The sequence below is a fragment of the Argiope bruennichi genome, chromosome X2 (assembly GCF_947563725.1).
Source record: "Argiope bruennichi chromosome X2, qqArgBrue1.1, whole genome shotgun sequence".
NCBI classification, from domain to species: domain Eukaryota; kingdom Metazoa; phylum Arthropoda; class Arachnida; order Araneae; family Araneidae; genus Argiope; species Argiope bruennichi.
Window position 1 is genome coordinate 22520187 of NC_079163.1, and position 20074 is coordinate 22540260.

The 20074-nt window shown below is 28.4% G+C and overlaps 1 protein-coding gene across 1 annotated transcript; it reads left to right on the forward strand.

Moving 5' to 3' along the window:
• The first annotated feature begins 643 nt into the window (after window positions 1-643).
• LOC129959659 (uncharacterized) lies at window positions 644-19534 on the forward strand. The gene is made up of 3 exons (XM_056072547.1): window positions 644-676; window positions 778-2050; window positions 12545-19534. Exons 1-3 carry the CDS (start codon window positions 644-646, stop codon window positions 14191-14193), a joined length of 2955 nt encoding a protein of 984 aa, XP_055928522.1. The 3' UTR covers window positions 14194-19534.
• The last annotated feature ends 540 nt before the right edge of the window (window positions 19535-20074 follow it).

Genomic DNA, 20074 nt, shown 5'->3' on the forward strand with positions numbered 1-20074 from the left:
TTGATTTAAAATAATACTCCTTATTTATTTTCAGTTATCATGATGTCTTGCTTATTAGACATCATTTGCTTATTTTTTTTAAGTTAATTATATTCAATTATTCATTTTTCACACGTGCTGTCAAAAAGAAATAAAAAAAATTCTAATGTTTACAATTTGAGCAACAAGAAAACAAATGACACCTATTTTGCGCTTGCAAAAAGTTTCGCAAAACCTCAGTTTCTGTAAAACTTTTTGCGATGAGAATGGCAGCGTCGTTTCAAAAATAGCCTCAAATTGGGCATCCATTGTCTGAATATGTGAAAGTTCCGTGTTAGCGGACTTTCTTGAGTTCGCTTGTTAAATTTTGAAAATAATTTTTTGATATTGCATATTCCATCTTTCTACGTACAAATACATGCTTTCTGGTTGTTTTCACAGCCATGATTGTTTTCTAAATTTGCATTTCACATCTGCTGTTAAATCAACGGAAAATTATCTTGGGGATTTCCCCCAACTTTAGGCTTAAAGTCGCCCCTTTCTCCATTATTAGCTGGTCCACCGTAACGTAAACTCGCTTACTGAAAATTAGCGCTGGAAATCACAGCACGTTTTTTTGTTTTGTTTTTGTTATTGTTTTTGTTGTGCTTCCAAAACAATTTAGATGCATTTTAGGAGATACCAAGACAAACCTCTGGTAAGTTTATTAGATATAAAATTGTTTGATTATTATAAATACAGTTATATGGTCAAAAATTAAATTTTTATTATTAATAATTGGGCGAATACAGATTCTAGAAGTTAGTAATTAGTCTTGTTTGCCTTTTTCCAAAATTCTTTTTTGGCGATTTAATTTTTAAGCGAGTTGTCATGGCTGTGAATACATTAATACCAGCCAGTGCTATGAATTTTACAGAAAACCAGCAAGCATGTATTGTACTAGAAAAATTATGGAGCCAACGAGAAGCAGGTCGATTTTGTGATGTTGTTCTTCATGTTCAAGGACAAAAATTTCAAGCCCATCGAAATGTACTAGCAGCCTGTAGTCCATATTTTGATTCTGTGCTAAAAACTCATAAAGTTATTAAAGAGCAGTTGACAGTTACCTGTCAAAATCTTGATGCATTCCAGTTATTGTTAAATTACATGTATACAGGAGCAGTTGTAATTGATAAGAATAATGTCTCTGAATTGCTGAGGTTAGCAAATCATTTTCTTGTGGCTAAGTTAAAAAATTATTGTGCTGAATACCTTGATCGCTATCTGGACCCTTCCAACTGTTTGACTGTCAAAGAAATGGCAGAAAAATACAATCTTCCAGTTTTGCAAAAGAATGCAGCTGCTTTTATTCATAATCATATTGTTGAAGTTTTTGATCAAAATGAAATATTGGAATTTCCGTTTACTAAGTTAGAAGCTTTTTTTAAAGAAAAGCAGTGTTTAATTCCACAGCATGTTCTATTAAGCTTCATATGCAAATGGGTTGATCATGATGTAAGTAAAAGAGAAAATGATTTAAGGACTCTATTGACATTTATCAACTGGAATTCAGTTGAACGTCCATTTTTGGATGACCATTTGAAAACCTGCAATTTATTTCGAAAAAATCCAAAATGTATGTACATTTTATTAACATGTTTAGAAGAAAACAAGGTAGAATTGTTTGAGTTTCAATCTATATATGACTCCCTGAAGAGTCAGTATGGGCCTGGTGGTTCTAGTGTTGATAATGATAGCTTTATGAATATTGCTATATCAGCAGCAATTCATGGACTTCAAAAGTTTCCAGCTACAAACAGTACAGAAGAAAATACCCCTATTACTGTTGCTCCTTTGGAGAAAGACCCTGTAAAAGAGAAACCACCTGCACCACCTATAGAAGAACCAGCAAAAGTATCTTCTGATAATGAAGAAACAAGCAATAGCAGTTTTGACAATACAGTTCCAGATGGGGGTGCTGATATTGATTATGATGATGATAGTCAGACTTCAGAGGAAGAGAAACCATTATCAACTCCTATGGCTGGCAATCGTCGGAAAGTTGCACCACGAAAACTAAAATTAAAGTCTCGTAAGTTGCAGTATTTTTTTTACATGCATTTTTAAAATTTCTCTTTGAAAACTTTAGAATTTAAATTAGAACATGGTTGCTTTTTTTATAGTCTTTTTATGTGAATCTTTTAAGTCAGTTTTATTTTCTTTGTTGAATCTTTTACCTTATATTCTAAAATTTTCTACTGTCCATTACACTTTACTAGATGAAGGTTTTATAGCCTAACCTTCATGAGAAAACTTGTAATCGATGATGTTATGAAAGAGAAGTTTGATTTTCCTTGAATTTTTTCAGATTTGTCAATAAAAAAAGTTAATAGATTTCATTTGAGAAAAATAGATTTTTGTATGTAGGGAAGGAAGGTAAAGCATTTATTATTTCTTTCCATATTGACATTAATACAATTCAATGCAAATTAATTATAAGTGTTTCTTTTAATTTAAACCTTGTTAAAGAAATTGGGGATTCTGTGTCCATGTGAGGTTTTCTTTATTCAGACCCTATAAAAAATTAAAATGTATGTAAATTGTCCACATTTTGAGAATAAACTTGCCATTACTTGGAGAGTTGATTTTATTAATCTATTTTTGTTTTTTCATTTGATATGTTATTCTGATAATGAAGAAATTTTAATAGCCTATATTTAAAGGCATTACCTACTGTTACTAAAGCATCATTTTTAATTATCTGCTGGTGTCTTTTAGGGATAAATTTCCCAGCGTTTATATTTATTAGAATATCAACTTCAGTAATTTTAACTTTTCATACATATGGTATTCAGTAACAGATTGCTCTATAAAATGACTGTTCTTTAAAAAGCATTGATCATTCTTTCATTCATTAAAATTCAAAGGATAAAGTAATCATTCTGTTTTCTGAAGTGATAAATGTTTTTTCTATCAGCATATTTCTGCTTTAAAGTTTTGTAGACGTTCATTTTCTGAATTGGATTTATCTTTTTGCTGTAATCTATCATATCCATGCATATGAATACTGAATGATGATGAACACTGAATGATTTTTGAATTTTTAAGGTAAAATTAATTTGGAGAGATGTTGTATATAGATTTTAAAAATATTAGTATCATATAGCAAGTTTTCTTTAGAATATTAGTTTACCTGATATGGTAACCTACAGAGGAGCCTGCAAAATTATCTTCTGATTATGAAGAGACAAGCAATAGCAGATTTGACAGTACAATTTTAGATGATGATGCTAATGATATGATTTGTTGGTTAGAAAAAGAATTAAATCTTCTTGAGGGACAATCCTAGGAGCGGATTTAAAGACCTTATCATACAGCAAATTTTCCCGGAATTAGTGCTAGATTCTGCCATTCAAAACCATTTTTTTCTACTCCCATAAGGAAATGCGAGTAATTTCAGTGCCATTAAAAAAAAACTTTTTAAATTCTGTATGATTGAATTGTATCGTTGTCTCCAGTTCATATGATGAAGGTCATAGAGAACATAAAGTGTTTACTAGTAGCTCCCACTCATCTATTTCTAAGAGATATTGTGCTTTTTGATAAAATCACTAGATTTAACCCTGCTTTCTATATTAGATGGATTAATTGCTTCTTGAAAATTATTGGCTGATGTGCTTTAGCAAGTATAATGCATTTATTAAATTTTGATGTTTTATGTGTGACCTTTTTTACAAATTGTACACTTTAATACCCAGTCAAATGCTGATATAGTTTACATTCTGTAGCTCTTTTCTCTGCTATTTATATCTTATTCACATTTCAATATTTAATGTGCTTGTTATGTTCTATTTATCTTTTCTTTGAATAGACATCTTTATACCTCAGCAGTTATGTACAAGTTTTTTTTTGTCTTATACACATATAAAATATCAAATTATTCAAAATTATTCTTTAAATATTTTTTTTTTCACTTTTGTTAACAGAAAGTGTTTGTGGCTTTACAAATTTGCATTGAAATAAATGGAATTATTTTTTTAACCTTCCATTGGGCGCAACTAATCTGTGAGATGAAGTCACATTAATTGAGTACTCATATATACTCAAATACTCATACTAAATATACTCAAATATAAGTGAAAAGTTTGGTTTAATATGTTCTTTTAACATACATTCAAAAATTGCATTAATTGAGTACATTAATCTCTTAGATGAATTGCGCCCGATCGTGTTAGGATTTGCATTGCACCCGACGGAAGGTTAACATACATTTGAAATTACACATCAAATTTGTAGTTTAGTATCAATAGATAGGTATTAAAGTGTTTTCTTGTGTAAATGGGGAGTGGGAAGATGGCTGAGAGTTAACTAATTAAAATTATTAATAAAATCTGTCTGGTTAATTACGAAATATTTGATAATACAACCATTCAGACATAAGAAAGAACATGCAAGCAAATATGATTTAATTTACCTTACAGTTCAATTCACAGTTGGTAACAATTATTACTAGCATTCATGTGTGCATTTTAATTTATTTCATTCATTATTAATGGATTCAACATGTTGCTATAATTTAAATCTAACGTAGAATTATTTGCTTAGATTTTTTTCTCTTTTCGTCTTGAAGTACATGTTTATTATTTATATTTTTTATCATTTTTGTTTTATTACCTAAAAGTTTTTCTTATTCTGAAATTGAGTAAAGTGTTGTAAAACTTTGTGTGAACCAGAATGACAGTTTATAGTAAATTGTCATTTTGGTTTTGACCAGTTTTGCCAGTATATTTTGGTATTATGTTGAGCTGTGTTTGGAGTTTTATATTTTCCATGTTGAATATATTTCAGAAGATTGGAAGGAATTCTAAATTCTTTATGTGACTTAGGTTTCATTTTCATTACTTTTAGGTATTCATTTTTTACATTAGTGTTTCATGAAAATCAAATTGTATATCAGATTTATGCTGTAAAATCAAATTCCATTGAATGCAATAATTTGTGAATTTTTTTTGTAGTATAAAATTTTAGTTCTCTGCATGATACGTTAAGAAATATTTTAAAATTAGTATTTTATGTAGGATAGTTTTTCACTACCATATAAGTTTTTTATTTTTCATGTCAAGTTGTATTGTAAGTAGAGAACATAATTTAAATTTTTTTGCAGAAGAATAAATGATGTTTTAAAATCAAATGTTTTGACAAAATATCAAATCAGTTGATTCCCCGCTATTTTTCAACCAGGTTTTCATGTCTTATAAATTTTTGATGTTATTTTTCTTTATTTGACAGTGCTATTAATAAAATTTGTAATATGACAGTTATATGCTATTACTCATTATATATAACTTTTAGGTTTCTGTGTTTTAAAGTTAAGTGAACAGGGTTTGCAGCCGACCGAGAATTCCAGGAGGCTGAGAAAAATCAGAGAAATTTATTATAAAGCTGGAAATTTTTTTTATAAATTGGTAATTTTTATTGAACATGATAATTTTCATGAATAGAATGAATCATCATTATCAACTAATGAAAATCAAACTTTTTCTGCCAATTAAAAACAAACTATTATGTGGGACTAAGAATTATATCAGTAAATGAAGTATTATCATACTTAATATGGATAAGTGATGTTCAGTTTTTTGTACTCATTTGTTTGGATAAAGTATACATGCTAAGGAATCAGTTCAGCCACAAAAATACTTTTAAAAAGTCATTTGCTTTTTCATCATCCATTGAACTTAACCTAGAAACATTGGATGTTGGCATATACTTATATTGCTGACATAATAATTAAACTGGGTTGATATCCTTTATCCTATGAGCCCTAACTTGTCTCATTTGACTCAGGCGCTTGGGATGTTTAAGTCAATTTAAAGGGGTGAAAGGTATTTTGCAACAAGTGTACCACATGTGTGCTATAGGGGTTCTGCTATCCTTGACAGTGATGGATGAGCAGCTTTTCAAGCCATGCTATGCTTGTGAAGGAAAAGGATAGTGACTAAGGGGGTGAAGCTTTATTTATCTGTAATGAAAACCTATATTCAATGATTTAATTTTTTAAACATCTTATTACAATTGCCGTAAGTTTTTAAAAGTTTTTTTATGCATAAGATATTAAAAGTTTTTTTATGCATAAGATATTAAAATGTTTAATATGTTCATCAATTAAAAAAATCTATTTCCTTCCTCTTTATTTATTTTTATTGATACAGATTATTTAGATATTTTGGAAATCTTTTTGCTCATTTTTCTTTTCTGATTCTTATTTAATTAGAAATTGATTTTTTTCTAAATTTATTGCTTTACCAAAAAAACTGCAATCACATATTAAAAAAAAAAAAAAAATTGACGATTGCTATATTTTTCTCGACTTCTTACAATTAGTACATTTTAGAAAAAATACGGTGACTTAATTAAAATCAATTGCTGTGTAAAATTTAGAAATAAAGTGAAATTTAATACTTTCAGTTTCAATTTTGAAGAAACTTCTGTGAAAATAATTGAAAAATTATGAACCGATTGAGAAATGTCTACAAGTTCCTGAAAAGTACAGATAATCTTATATTTATTACCATTTCTGTCAAAAACTTCTTAATTTTATACAAGTAAAAAAAATCTTGCTGTTTGGGATAAAACTTATTATGAAATTAAATAAAAATATTAATTTTAATTCAAAGACTAATATGAATTGCTGTAATAATTCTACAAATGTTATGTAATAGAATTTTTTATGAGAACAAATAAAATGATCATTTGAGCTATCAATAGCAATAATTTAGACAATTATTATTATTAATTTTTTCTGTTAAATATTGCCAGAGCATTTTTTCCTCTAATTATGTACTTTTAACTGCTGCAAAAGAAGTTAGAATTGTGTTATCTTTACTAAATTAGTTTTTTTGGGGAATTAAGTAGAATGTAAAAAGAAACAGATTTTTACAAATTACATTTAAATTTATTAGAGATATTAGGAAATTAGATGCTTTAAATTCTATGGTGGCTCTAAATAATAAATTTTAACGGTATATTTTTAAAAACGTTTTTATCAAGTTCCTTTGAGTTTTTCAAGCCACAAACACCTTATTTAATATTGTACTATATCTATATAATTTGTAAAAGTATTATTGTGGAGTTTAAAAAAACAAATAAAAGCATGCACAATTTTGCTTACTAATAAAAAACAAGTATGCATTTTCAAGATTTTTTTTCCTAAAATAGTTTTCCATTCAATGAAGATTTCATAATAATTTTTATATGCTTTATATAAAGGTTTAAAAATAAGATAACATTAATTCTAAAAAACAAACATAAAATTAAATATTTTCATGTTTGATATGAAAATACACTTTTGAAAAGAAATATCCAAAGGAGTTTCGGAGATAATAATGTTTTATGTTTAATTAGTTTACTTTTATTTTTAAAATTCACTCTTAATTCTCTACCAATGATAAAATGCAAACCAAGAGAATGTATCTAAAATTGTCAAAACATGCACAAATGTAAATTCAGCAGCAGCAACAACAACAACAAATTTCCAAAATATTAGTAGTACTTTTAGTAAACCCTTCCCTCAGAAACAACCACAGGGGGCTAAAAACTGATCGTGCAATTTAAATGCAGCTCTGTAGTGTGTGCCCACCAGGTGAACACTTTCTGCTAAATGTCTGTTTATGGTGGTCGCTAAAGAAACAGGTTACTGTTGAAGGAGTTCATTTCACATAGGTAGAAGTTCATTCAAGTTTCTTACATTGGCGTGTTTAGCTTCAAATTGGCAATATTTCGTGTTATTACTTTAAATTTTTGAAATTAATTAAAAAATTAATTCACTAAGTTCAAAATTATTTGAATGTTTGGAATGTTGAAAATATCTGATATTCGTGTAATATTCCTGAATATGCAATTCTTGTAATCTATAATCTTCATATCATTGTAGTGTTTGATATTTGGCTGCAAATATTTAATAAAATTACTTTTCCTTAATTGTATATGCTCAATAGATTCCAGAAACGAAATGAAATCATTCTAACCTCTAAATATTTCAATATAGCATAATAGAATGAGTATTTTTAATTTTAAATTAATTATTTTTTTAAATGTATAAATTCAATATCTTATAATTATTATTTAATACTTAGAGTAAAAAGCTTAACTCAGTGTTTTTCCCCCTTCATTTTTTTATCTTGACAGTGATTGTGATTGCAGATAATTGAATTATACCTGCAAATTTATGGAAATAATTCAATAATTTCTATGAATATAAAGTACTGAATTTGTAAAATATATTTCCTCTAAAAATAATCAGATTCAAAGTTTCCTGCAAGAACTTAATTGAACATAATCTTCAATTCAATTTCCAAAGAAAGAATGCAGAATAAATAATCAGTTTTATTTTTCGAATGCTAACAACTGAGTGCAATTTGCTTAAAAAGTTTTAAATGTTTATTATTTTAAAAATGTGATCTTGAAACATATTTCTGTATTTTCAAGTTCCATATATCGATCAATTCAATGAGTGATCTTATTTAATTTGTCAAAAAGTTATTGAACTTTCGATTTACGACAAATATTTCATTAGATATCAGTTTATGGCATTAAATAAGTTTTCGATTCAGGAAAAGTTATAAAAATATATTCAGACATAATTTTTTTAAAAATGGGTCTTTAATTTTAGTTAAATCATTTAAATAATTATATTTTGTGGTTTATATGCACTTTTATAATTATTCTTTTGAATTTTTAATGTAAATCATTAAAAATTCACTACAAAGTAGGAAAGCAAAACAGCATTCCCTGAATGTAAATGAAACAAACAGTTGATTTTGTACTGTTATTACAGAAAAGAATAATGATACTGCAGAAACAAATTTATCTTGAAGATGGACTTTCAGCTTTTTTTTATCACTTTAAACTCATGCCAAGAAAAAAATGACCCCATACTTCAGCCCAATGCCTCCTATTGGAAATGGACCTTCCCTACCAAAACCTGTTTCTATGATGCCCTCCATTAATATAGACATTTGGCAGAAAGTGTTCTGTTGTACCCACACAATTGAACACCCATTCTTGAAAAAAGGCTCAAGACTTTGAGACTCTGGAATTCTTACACTTGCCAGGCTCATAGAGTTAAAAAGCAAACACACAATATTTTTTTTTTTTTTTTTTTTTACACATAAGTATAATGTGAGTGAAAGGGACTGAAATAATAGCCATGTTAAGGAAAAACTTTTACTGCTTTGCTAATGAATATGTAAATAATGTAACTGAACCTAATGCTAATAAATATGCAAAAATTTGAACTATGTAACCAGTATGAAAGTTAAACAAGAAAATAAAGGTGAAGTAGGTAATTTGAAAAAATATTGTGTATGTGTTATGCACAATTTTTTTTCTATGTTTAGCAAATGATAAGAATCGAGACAGATTCATGATATGAATCATGAAGACAGTTTAATTTCTAGGAGAATTATTTTGATTTTGTACTGTTATTACAGAAAAGAATAATGATACTGCAGAAACAAATTTATCTTGAAGATGGACTTTCAGCTTTTTTTTATTACTTTAAACTCATGCCAAGAAAAAAATGACCCCATACTTCAGCCCAATGCCTCCTATTGGAAATGGACCTTCCCTACCAAAACCTGTTTCTATGATGCCCTCCATTAATATAGACATTTGGCAGAAAGTGTTCTGTTGTACCCACACAATTGAACACCCATTCTTGAAAAAAGGCTCAAGACTTTGAGACTCTGGAATTCTTACACTTGCCAGGCTCATAGAGTTAAAAAGCAAACACACAATATTTTTTTTTTTTTTTTTTTTACACATAAGTATAATGTGAGTGAAAGGGACTGAAATAATAGCCATGTTAAGGAAAAACTTTTACTGCTTTGCTAATGAATATGTAAATAATGTAACTGAACCTAATGCTAATAAATATGCAAAAATTTGAACTATGTAACCAGTATGAAAGTTAAACAAGAAAATAAAGGTGAAGTAGGTAATTTGAAAAAATATTGTGTATGTGTTATGCACAATTTTTTTTCTATGTTTAGCAAATGATAAGAATCGAGACAGATTCATGATATGAATCATGAAGACAGTTTAATTTCTAGGAGAATTATAGGTAAAGTAGAAAAGGTGAAAGCAATCTGAGACATTGCTTATGAATTTGGAATTGTCAAAAGTGATATTGCACAACTGTAAAAAATTTTTTTATAAAGTTTGGAGCAATCACTAGAAATTATAAATCTGGTGTATCAACCTAAATAATTGCAAAGGAAAATTGTTATATACAAATATCAGCTAAAAGAAACTGTTGGATAGCTGCTATCAAAGCATAAAGATAAGCATAGACTCGATATAGCCACATCTATCCCATTGAAAATTTCTAACAAAAAGATATGCGGAAATGAAGATTACAGTGTTTTTGGAATCTTAATTTTATCATTCTTGAGATTTTAATATCTTGTACACTTTTTTTATAAACTTATCATACTTATTTTATTTCCCAGTGTTTGTTAGTGTACTTGATTAATTTGAAAAGTTCAGCTTTTTTTTTTTTTTTCTTTTTTTTTTTCCCTACAAGCCTGAGTCATGTCCAGTTATGAGTTGTATTATAATTTACATAACCTGAAGTAATCTACAATAGGAAAATATATTGTTTACCAATAAGAGCAGATTTTGTTTATTGTCTTATTCAAAGTGTAGATATGTTTGGCTGGAATCCAGAAAAATCTATCTTTCGAACATCTTTGAACGTACATTCTGGGTAAACTTTTTACAATCTTGTCTTGATTTTCTTATTACATCTTGTCTTCTTTTGTGGTTTGGAAATGTCATATAATATAATAGTAATATAACAGTAACATATAATATAACAGTCATATAATAGAAAACGGAATTCTGAATGTTCAAACATATTTATAGGATAATATAAAATTTCACTTGTGTAATTTTCATCCAGGAAAGTAGTTGAAAATCACCTTTGCTGTATGGCACCTCTCTTTGCAATTCAGTTAAAGCGAGCATTCTTAAAAAATGGAAAAACGGTGGAAAATTTGCTAGGTTTTTGAAAATAAAATGTTGGCATATTGCATATAATTTTTAGACTAAAACATTGAGTTTTTAAGTATTATGAGGATTCCAAGGTGTGCTGTATCATGTTTATTTTTTGTGAACTCATGTACAGTGTGGAAAGTCTTAATTTCTACTCTCAGAAATATTCTAATGCAATTACTATAATTTTTAGAAAATATTGTTTCAGATTATTTATACGGTCATATATAAAATTTGATGAATAAATCATCAAGTTTTTAAAGCCAAGTAGATACTAAGTCGGCAGTTTTAGAATAGTGTTTTGTAATCTTTATTTTTTAAAATTTTTATTTCTGAAACTCTTAATCTATCATCACTGCTTCATGTACCTGAAACCTACCTCTTTATGTGTACTTACTAGCATCTACATATGGGTACAGCTATAACACTATACTGCATATATATTTTTTATTTTTGCCAGTTATCCAAAAATTATGACTGTATATGTTTAAATTGAAATATATATAAAATAACAGCCTATATATAATATATATAGTGGAATTATCCCGAAATTTTTCAGAAATAAAATTTTATTATTGAAAACAGTGTAGAATTGCCTGCCTACTTTATATAAAGATTACTGAAATATACTCATTATTGTCAGGTGTCAACCAGTGGTCTTATCCTTCTTGGGAGGCTTTGACATCGCAGATAAAATATATGCCTAAACTGAATTTCATTCTTATTATATGTCATTCTTATTATATTCTAAATATATACCTAAACTGAGTATTCATATCTTATGAAATTTAAAATTTCAGATAAAAATAATTTTGTCTTTTTAATAATGAAATATAATTTGAATTGGAAATGCAAACTATTGCGGAAGTTTTTTATGTGTAATCTGTTTATTAATGTCCACCTTCACATCTTTTTTCTGTATACTTCCATGAAAATTTCACATCCACTAAGAATATGTATACCCTAGTTTGAGAAATGTTGAATTAGATCTGAATATCCTAAAATGTTGAATAACTTGTAAAAATATTTTTTTCACGATAGTCATTTATGCCATTGTGATTTGTTTAATAGTGTCTTAGATGATGCATATTAGAATCAAAGAAGTAATTTGTGATTTATCTCTACATATATGTGTAAAAAATTGTTTCATTTAGGACAAAACAGTCATGGAGTTCTTTAATAAATATCCTTTATTCTTCATGATTTGGAAATAGTCCAATTTTATCCATTATGAAGATTTCTTAATAAGAGGCACGACCAGGCGAGCAATACAGACAAATATGGAAGAAGGCTAGAAAAAGAGAATAATGTGGAAGTATTTTGAAATTATATAGTTTTAGAAAGAAATTTCCAATAGCACATTTTGATTACTGTAGGCAAATAAAAACCACACTACTCGGAACTTAATGTGAAGCAGAGTTGAAGTTATTAGGATTTTATTTTAAAACATAGATAAATTATTACATATATATATATTTATATGTGTGTATATATATTATTAATAGTTTCTGATGTACATTTCTTTTTCTTGTAGCTTCTCGGAAGATTACTATGACAACTAGACGATCTGCACAAATACAGAAAACAGTGCCTCCTATCAAAATTACTAGAAAGTCTTCTGGTAGCATATCTGCTAAACCCGCTGTTAAGAATGCTTCCAAAGCACCCAAACAGAATGCAAAGCCATCTAAGTCCCTGGCAGTTTCTAAGCAAGTTCAAGTTACTTCCAATTCCAGAAGTAAAAAAGCCCTGGCTAAACCAACGAAAAAACGCTATATTTCAGAAACAGATTCTGATGATGATGATGACGATGACGACGATGATGAAGAAGGAAGTTCAAGTGCTACAGATTCTAGTGTTGAAGAATCTGTAAACGGCCATTCCAATAAATCAAAGTGGAAAGATGGTGTTAAATGTCCTAATTGTTCTTATATTGCCCACAGTAGTGTTCGATTAGAACAGCATGTGTCTCGTATCCATGCTAAAGATGTCACATACAAATGTAAGGTTTGTGATTTCACGTGCAAATGGAATCGAGAATATTATTTACATATGAAGACACACTTTCAAGGCCCACCATTTCGGTGTGAAACCTGTGAATATACATGTGATCGTATTCAATTTTTGTTGTCTCATCGCATGAGACATACAGATGAGCGTCCTTTTAAATGCGATGAATGTTCTCATCGCTGTAGAACCAAAGCAAATCTTGATTGTCATATGAGATGTCATACTGGTGAAAAGCCTTATCAATGTGAGCATTGCGAGCGTCGCTTTGCTATCAAAGCAAGTTTGGATCAACATCTTGCATCACATCGTGAAGATCGACCATTTTTATGCGATACATGTGGTTTCAGTACAAAATATCAATCTCATCTGTTTTCTCATAAGCGAATTCACACTGGTGATGTTTTTCGTTGCCATTTCCCAAATTGTAAGTACAGTACTCCTAAAAAAAGCCAGTTAGGATCTCATCATCGAACTCACACAGCTGTGCGGTCCCACATTTGTTCCATATGTGGTAGAGCTTTTATTGAAAAAAGCCATCTTGTTAGGCATGAAAGAATACATCTGAATGAAAAGCCTTTTAAATGTGAGCATTGTGATTACTGCAGTTCAAGAAGAGACAAACTGAAGGAACATTTTCGTAAGCATCATGGTGAAAATGCTACAGCTAAAGGTCCTTACAGACCAAGAAAACAGAGGAGGCAGGGCTATGAAGTTAGTGTTTATTCTCCTCCTAACAATAAAAGTGCACCTGCAGAAGCAGAAAACCAACTTCCTCCTCAACAACACATTGAATTACAAACAGCTGTTTCAGCAATTGGAACTAATAATCCTCCTCCAGCTCCAGTTGTCTATAGTTATGAATCTTCTCATCAAGATACTCTTCATAGTCATGCAGCTGTTGCATTACAGCAGCTTGGAGCAGCTGCAGCCCATAATTATCAAGTAGCATTTATGGAACAAAGACATCATCAACCGCATCATCATCACCACCATCACCACCAACATAATCAGCATCCACATGCTCACCCTCATGTTGGACCAACTCCGCCTTCTGCTGTTCCTGCTATGATGACTGATCAGAATAGAGTAAATGTTGTGGCTGTCAGTTCACATGATGGAACGAATGTAGTTGGGCAACCATCTGAGTTCAGTCCATTTATGTCTTTTATGTAACATTTTCTACTGCAGGACGTCTGAAGAAAAGTATATGTAGTTGTCTCTTGTGGCTTTAGGAATTCTACTTGTGATTGCAATAATATTTGAACAGTTATTGTTATAAGATATACCATGTCAAGCAATGCATTTAAATCATATTCTTGATTTCCATCTAGTTTTTATAACCAACTTATATTTGTGTATTATATGTTACTTAGAGATTCATAATTTTTCTAAAGTGCAAAAGCAAATAAGAACTGCAAGTAATAAAAGCAAATAATTGTTAATTGTTTTGTTAATGAAATTTTTGAAACTAATATTGTTGTCAGGTAAAAAGTAAAACTTCCTGAGAAAGTAATTGTCAATTTTCAGAAAAATCTTTTTTGCTTGTTAAATTTACTTGTTTATGTCCTGATTTGTATGTGTTATATGAATTTAAGTAGTATGATAACCATTTTTTTAACCAATTTTTCAAGAAACTTTTAGTTGTGAATAGTCTTTAATATTTAACTCCTGTTAACTGTGCTTATTAATAAGTAAAAATACTTGTGTTGAAGGGGATGAGGTAGTATTTCTTTGGTCCAAATATGGGAATAATCAAACCTTTTGTGAGATATTAATTTGTATATGGATATTTTATTGCATATATTATATGAATATATTTTTTTTTTCAAAAAATGCAATAATTTTACGTGGAAACTGTTTTTGAAAGCAGATTTTTAAGAGCAAAATTCAGAAGATTGTCTTTATCGTTTTGATGATTCCAAAGAATCTTTTGAAGTTGTTGGAAATAAACCATTTCTATGCAAAAGCCTTGACAGACAGAAAAATAAAGAATAGAATGTTATTTCATAATTTTGTCTAAGAGTAAAAATTGTTTTGAAATTTTTGAAATTGTGATATATTTTCTTGTGATGAAATTTCCATATAATAAGGGGGAAATCTGTGCCAATAAGAATTGTTCTTGTTTTTTTATTAATGAATTAATACCCAAGTTGACATAACAATAAAATATGCATTTATGATGTTTTTAAGGAAGACCTAAAAAGATCTTGGATGTTTGCATCAGTCAGTGCTTGGTTCAGCATTGTTTTGTATGCGTTTAAGTATAAAATATGTTTTAAATATTTTCTTAAGTTTATTTGTATGATGAGATGCTGCCAGTTAATCATTTGTTCTTCTAATTGGACCTTTATTCTATAGTTATTTTTAGTTTTATTAATGATTAAGTGATGTGTGAAGGTTTCACATCCAATCTTTTGCATTCATGGTTTTTTTTTTTTGTTTTTTTTTGTTTGTTATATTGACCTCTTGAGCAGTTATTGATTTAATATATGGATTGAAAAACTTTTTAACATGTTAGAAATGTTGCATAACTGATATTAAATTTTATTGATAGCATTTTGCTTCTTGATCAACAATTAGATTGCTTATATTCTGTAAAAGATATGAAAATTTTTATATACCTAGTCACATATTAGATTCTTATTCTTTTTTCTTTTATGTATACCAATGCATTAATTTAAAAATATTGTACTGATTGAAAGAAAATTGCCGAAGCTTAATGTTAAGCAGCTAATGCGTGTAGATACATATAATTTATGTTGTAGGTATGTTATAAATCTCATCTTGAATCTTTTCAGTGATGACAAAATCAAACTGAATTTATTTTATGAATTTAAAACTTCATTTATCTTTTGATCTTTATACATTTTTATCATACAATGGTCTATCTTGATTAATTTCTGTTTTAAATTTTTGATGTTAGTGAGAAATAGTTGCAATTGAAAAATATATTTTATTAATATTACACTTTCAGAAAAATATTTTGAAGAATATATTATTTATTATTATTACAATGTCTGTAAAATACATCATTTTATTTATTTTATACTTAATTTCAGATGATGCTTGCCTCTCTATATATACGCAGAAATAATTTTGTTTCAAGTGCTTTATCTAAAAATATTTATATATAATTTTGTTAATAATGATGCAAATTAGCAAATAGAACATGCTTGCACCAAGACTGGCAAGAGAAACAGTATGAAAGAAATCTGAGTGACAGCATCCTTTATCACCTTATTTGTTTCATTATTAACAAAATGTTGAATTTTTTGAATATAGAAACATATAGGTTCAGGAAAGGTGCTGGCATCAAGACTTTTTATTCTGTTATTTCTTATGAGTGTGAAACCTATTTATTCTTATGTTATGAGGGAATAATGTTCAAATTATTTATAATTATTAAAATGCAGGGAAAAGTTTTATAAAGCATTCAACAAACCAAGCACTTAAAAAATTTGTATTTTAAAACTGATTTATATAATCAGGAAAATGATTTGTCTCTTCATTTTATTTGAACTAGAGGTGTGAACTAAATATATAATGAAAGAAATGTTACTTGTATATTTTTGTTTGTCAAGTAATTGTGTCTTGTCCAAAACTGTAGCATTGCTGACTTATCCGGTGTGAGGTGAAATATTTTACTTGTTCTCTTCATTTATTTTCCTTGTGATTTAGTCATTTTTATTGCTTAGCCATTAGTACCTTTAATAATATCAAGATTGTATGCTTGTTTCATTGTTAACTAATGAATTAATTTTTTTTTCCATTTTTAATTGAACATTTGATACTTACAACTTTTTTTTTTTTAAAGATGTAAGGGTAAGTCATGAATACTGTGTATGTTTTGTAAATGGTCAGTTTCCTGGTTTTTTTTTTTCTTTACAGTAGTTATCAAAAAAAGAGCCTTATAGATTAAATGTGGTATAAAATTGCCTACAAATTTTCTGGATTCCATTCGAAACTGCACACTTCTTCATGTCCTAAACATTGGCCAAGTGACATATGCTCTGGAACTAGTTGCAATCCTTCATCACATTTTCTTATACACATAGAAACTAATCTAGCCGAATTTATTTCCTATATTCCCAAGCCCATTTAAAATAAATTACAAGAAATCTGAGATTTAAGTGAGATTTCTGATAAATTTGCTGAAATTAAAGCAAATAAAATATAGCAATATTAATTTTGTTTTCTTTTATATTAATAATAATGTGTTATAAGTACTACTATTGAAAATGGTTCTCTTAATTCAGAGAACTGGATGCATTTATGTTGACAGAAATTATTCAAGCAATAATTTATGATATCAGTGCCTTTTTAGTGTCGGTGATCATCTATACCTTGCAGCTAAAAACTGTAAGTTTTAAATCAAAACTGTATGTTGAATAAGAAAGGCAGTGTTTGCCCTTTAGTGTGACTGTCTTGTGTAATGAAACTTTTGTATGCAATGTTTTGTATGCTTGCTTTAATTTACTGTTTAATCTTCATGTGAAAAAAGCAGGTGTGAACATTATGTTCTAGTTATTCCATAGTATGAAATGCAAATATAGTGAGATAAATGCATTAAAAAATATCAGAGGAAAATATTTTTTCAACTTTTAATTTAAGAAATATGCAGAATGCATCCAATGTCAGTTTTTCATAATAGACCATTGTCTCAAGATTGTTTTGTAGCCCCTTCTTCTTTACAAAGTTGTAAATTTGCCTTTGCCTTTGCCTTAATACTGAGAAGGTGGTGAATAGATTTTCCTTTCCTGGGTCCAAGGATATGAGGCAAGTTCTTATGTGAAAAACTGCCAGTTAGCATATTTACTGCACAACTGGGAATCATATTGTCTGGGACATGCTGTATTGGACTATTTTAAGTCTAAACTTGCATAATTATAGCAATGCATATTGCTAGTGAGAGGTGAGTGAATTTGAAATATTATTTCATTGCAAACAGACTTACAATATTGAGATGTTTGAAATATATACAGAGCTATCTTTAACTAAAAAAAAAAAAAAAAAAAAAAAGTAAGACATTTTCTCTTTATATTGTAAATGTTTGTATGTATTATATTTTTTATAAAGTGTTACTTTTTCAAACAATCACCTTCACTGCCATATATAAACAAAAAGGAAGTGCTGTTTATTTCAAGATCTCAAGATTAACACTTCTAGATGATTGTACTTCGCTCAGGGGTGGTATGCAGAAAGTTGAACGGTTATTACGTCTCCCAATTTCATGTATAATCTGCGTTCACTCTATTACTAAATGGATACATTTCTTCTTTCATCTTCCCTCTTGCCTTTTTTAGATGAAATAAACAAGTCGTAATGCATGCGCAAAAACACAGAGGGCTTCCGATTACGAGAATAAACATTTGCTTTTCTAAACAAAACAAAACAAACAAAAATAAATAAATTAATAATAATAATAAATCGAAACTGAAGATAAATGTATGATAAGAAAATAATTTTATCTTATAAATAATACAGGATTGCTTATTGTGATTTACAAAAACTACTCTCGGATTTTTCATCAAATTATACAAATTTATATTTCAAAGGAATTCTGCTGTATTGATATTGTATAATCTCAGAAGGTAGTTTATCACATTCATTTTTCTTTTATTTTGAAATTAGAGTGTATTGAATCTTTTTCTTGAGATTGCAGTATCAGCGAAAAATAATGGAGATATTTTTTCATTCATGTTTATATTTGGAAACTGACCATTTACATAGTATTCAAAACTTGAGTACCTATATTGAAGAATTTGTATATTTTTAGTTTTTCAGATTGATTATAAGATTGTATTAAAAGTGGTACAATTTAACTTATCTAGGTAATTTTGACAGAAATTTGAATTATAAAAGTATTTATTATTATGAAACTTATTTATTATTTTAACAAACCAGCAAAAGTACAAAATTTTGCACTGTGATCGACTTTTGATGATAATAAGGTCATCTGAAATTATGTTTTTTCTTTTTCTTTTTGCAAAGTTTAATGCAGGGGGAAAAAAAAAGAGGTTTTAATCGATTTATTTTTAGACATGGCTCGACGTCTGATGATAATAAAGTCATCAGAAATTATGGAGTTAAGTTTTTTTTTTTTTTTTTTTTTTTTCCTTTTTTTGCGAAGTTCAATCCAGTGAAAAAAAAAAAAGAGGTTTTAATCAATTTATTTTTAAACATGTTGTATATTTGACAATTGAAAAACTCAGTATGTTTATTAATGCTTTTGTAAATAGCTAGTGATGGCCATATTTTATCAGCATTTTTTAGGTATTTGTTATTTGCTTCTTTGTTAATGTTTGCATATTTTGTTTCATTGTTAGACCTGTTTTGACGTAAATGAAAGTCAGCAAAAGATACTGTACAATTGTCTTGTCTGTTGCTAATATACTCATCGACCTACATGTACTCTTTAATAATTTGCATTGCCCTTTTTATTAATGACTGCCTTAAAACATTCTGCTTGACATAAGAAAGCTTATTTTTTAATAAAATAGCTAAAATTTTGAAATATGATTTTCTTTTTCATTTGTTTATGGTAGATTTCATTGCATCGCCAGTGTGCAAGGTTTAAATTGTCATCGGCTCTTTGTTGGAAGAGAAATTTTCCTTTTATATAAAAGGTATAAAATTTTTTTTAAAAAATCTATAGTTATGAATTTCTCATGATCAGATAACATATCCATGCAACTGAAATAAATGCTCTCTTAAAACACTTGAGTTGGGGGGGGGGAATCATTTCATTTTCAAAATCCTTTGCTGATTCTGTACGTTATTGAAGGGGGGGGGGATTAATCTAAAAGTTTTCATTTTCACCAAATCTCTATCTCTTAACATATATCTAAGTATAGGAATTCTATCTTTTTATCAAACAAATTCTTCGAACGCATTTATTTTTCTAAATATTGATAGGCGTTTTAGTGAGCTTTCTTTTTTCAATATTATATATTTTGCTGGAGAATGGTTGGAAAGGAAATGTTTTAATGTTTGGAGTTATTTTTCTCTAAAAATTTACTGAATCTCCTCTGTTTACCAGTCTTCTAAAACTTCA

Bases quoted from the DNA above. Each gene is read 5' to 3' on its own strand.
- LOC129959659 (XM_056072547.1), top strand. From the start codon at position 644: ATGCATTTTAGGAGATACCAAGACAAACCTCTG. The intron at 677-777 runs GTAAGTTTATTA...TACAGATTCTAG, and splicing joins GATACCAAGACAAACCTCTG to AAGTTAGTAATTAGTCTTGT. The intron at 2,051-12,544 runs GTAAGTTGCAGT...TTTTTCTTGTAG, and splicing joins AAAACTAAAATTAAAGTCTC to CTTCTCGGAAGATTACTATG.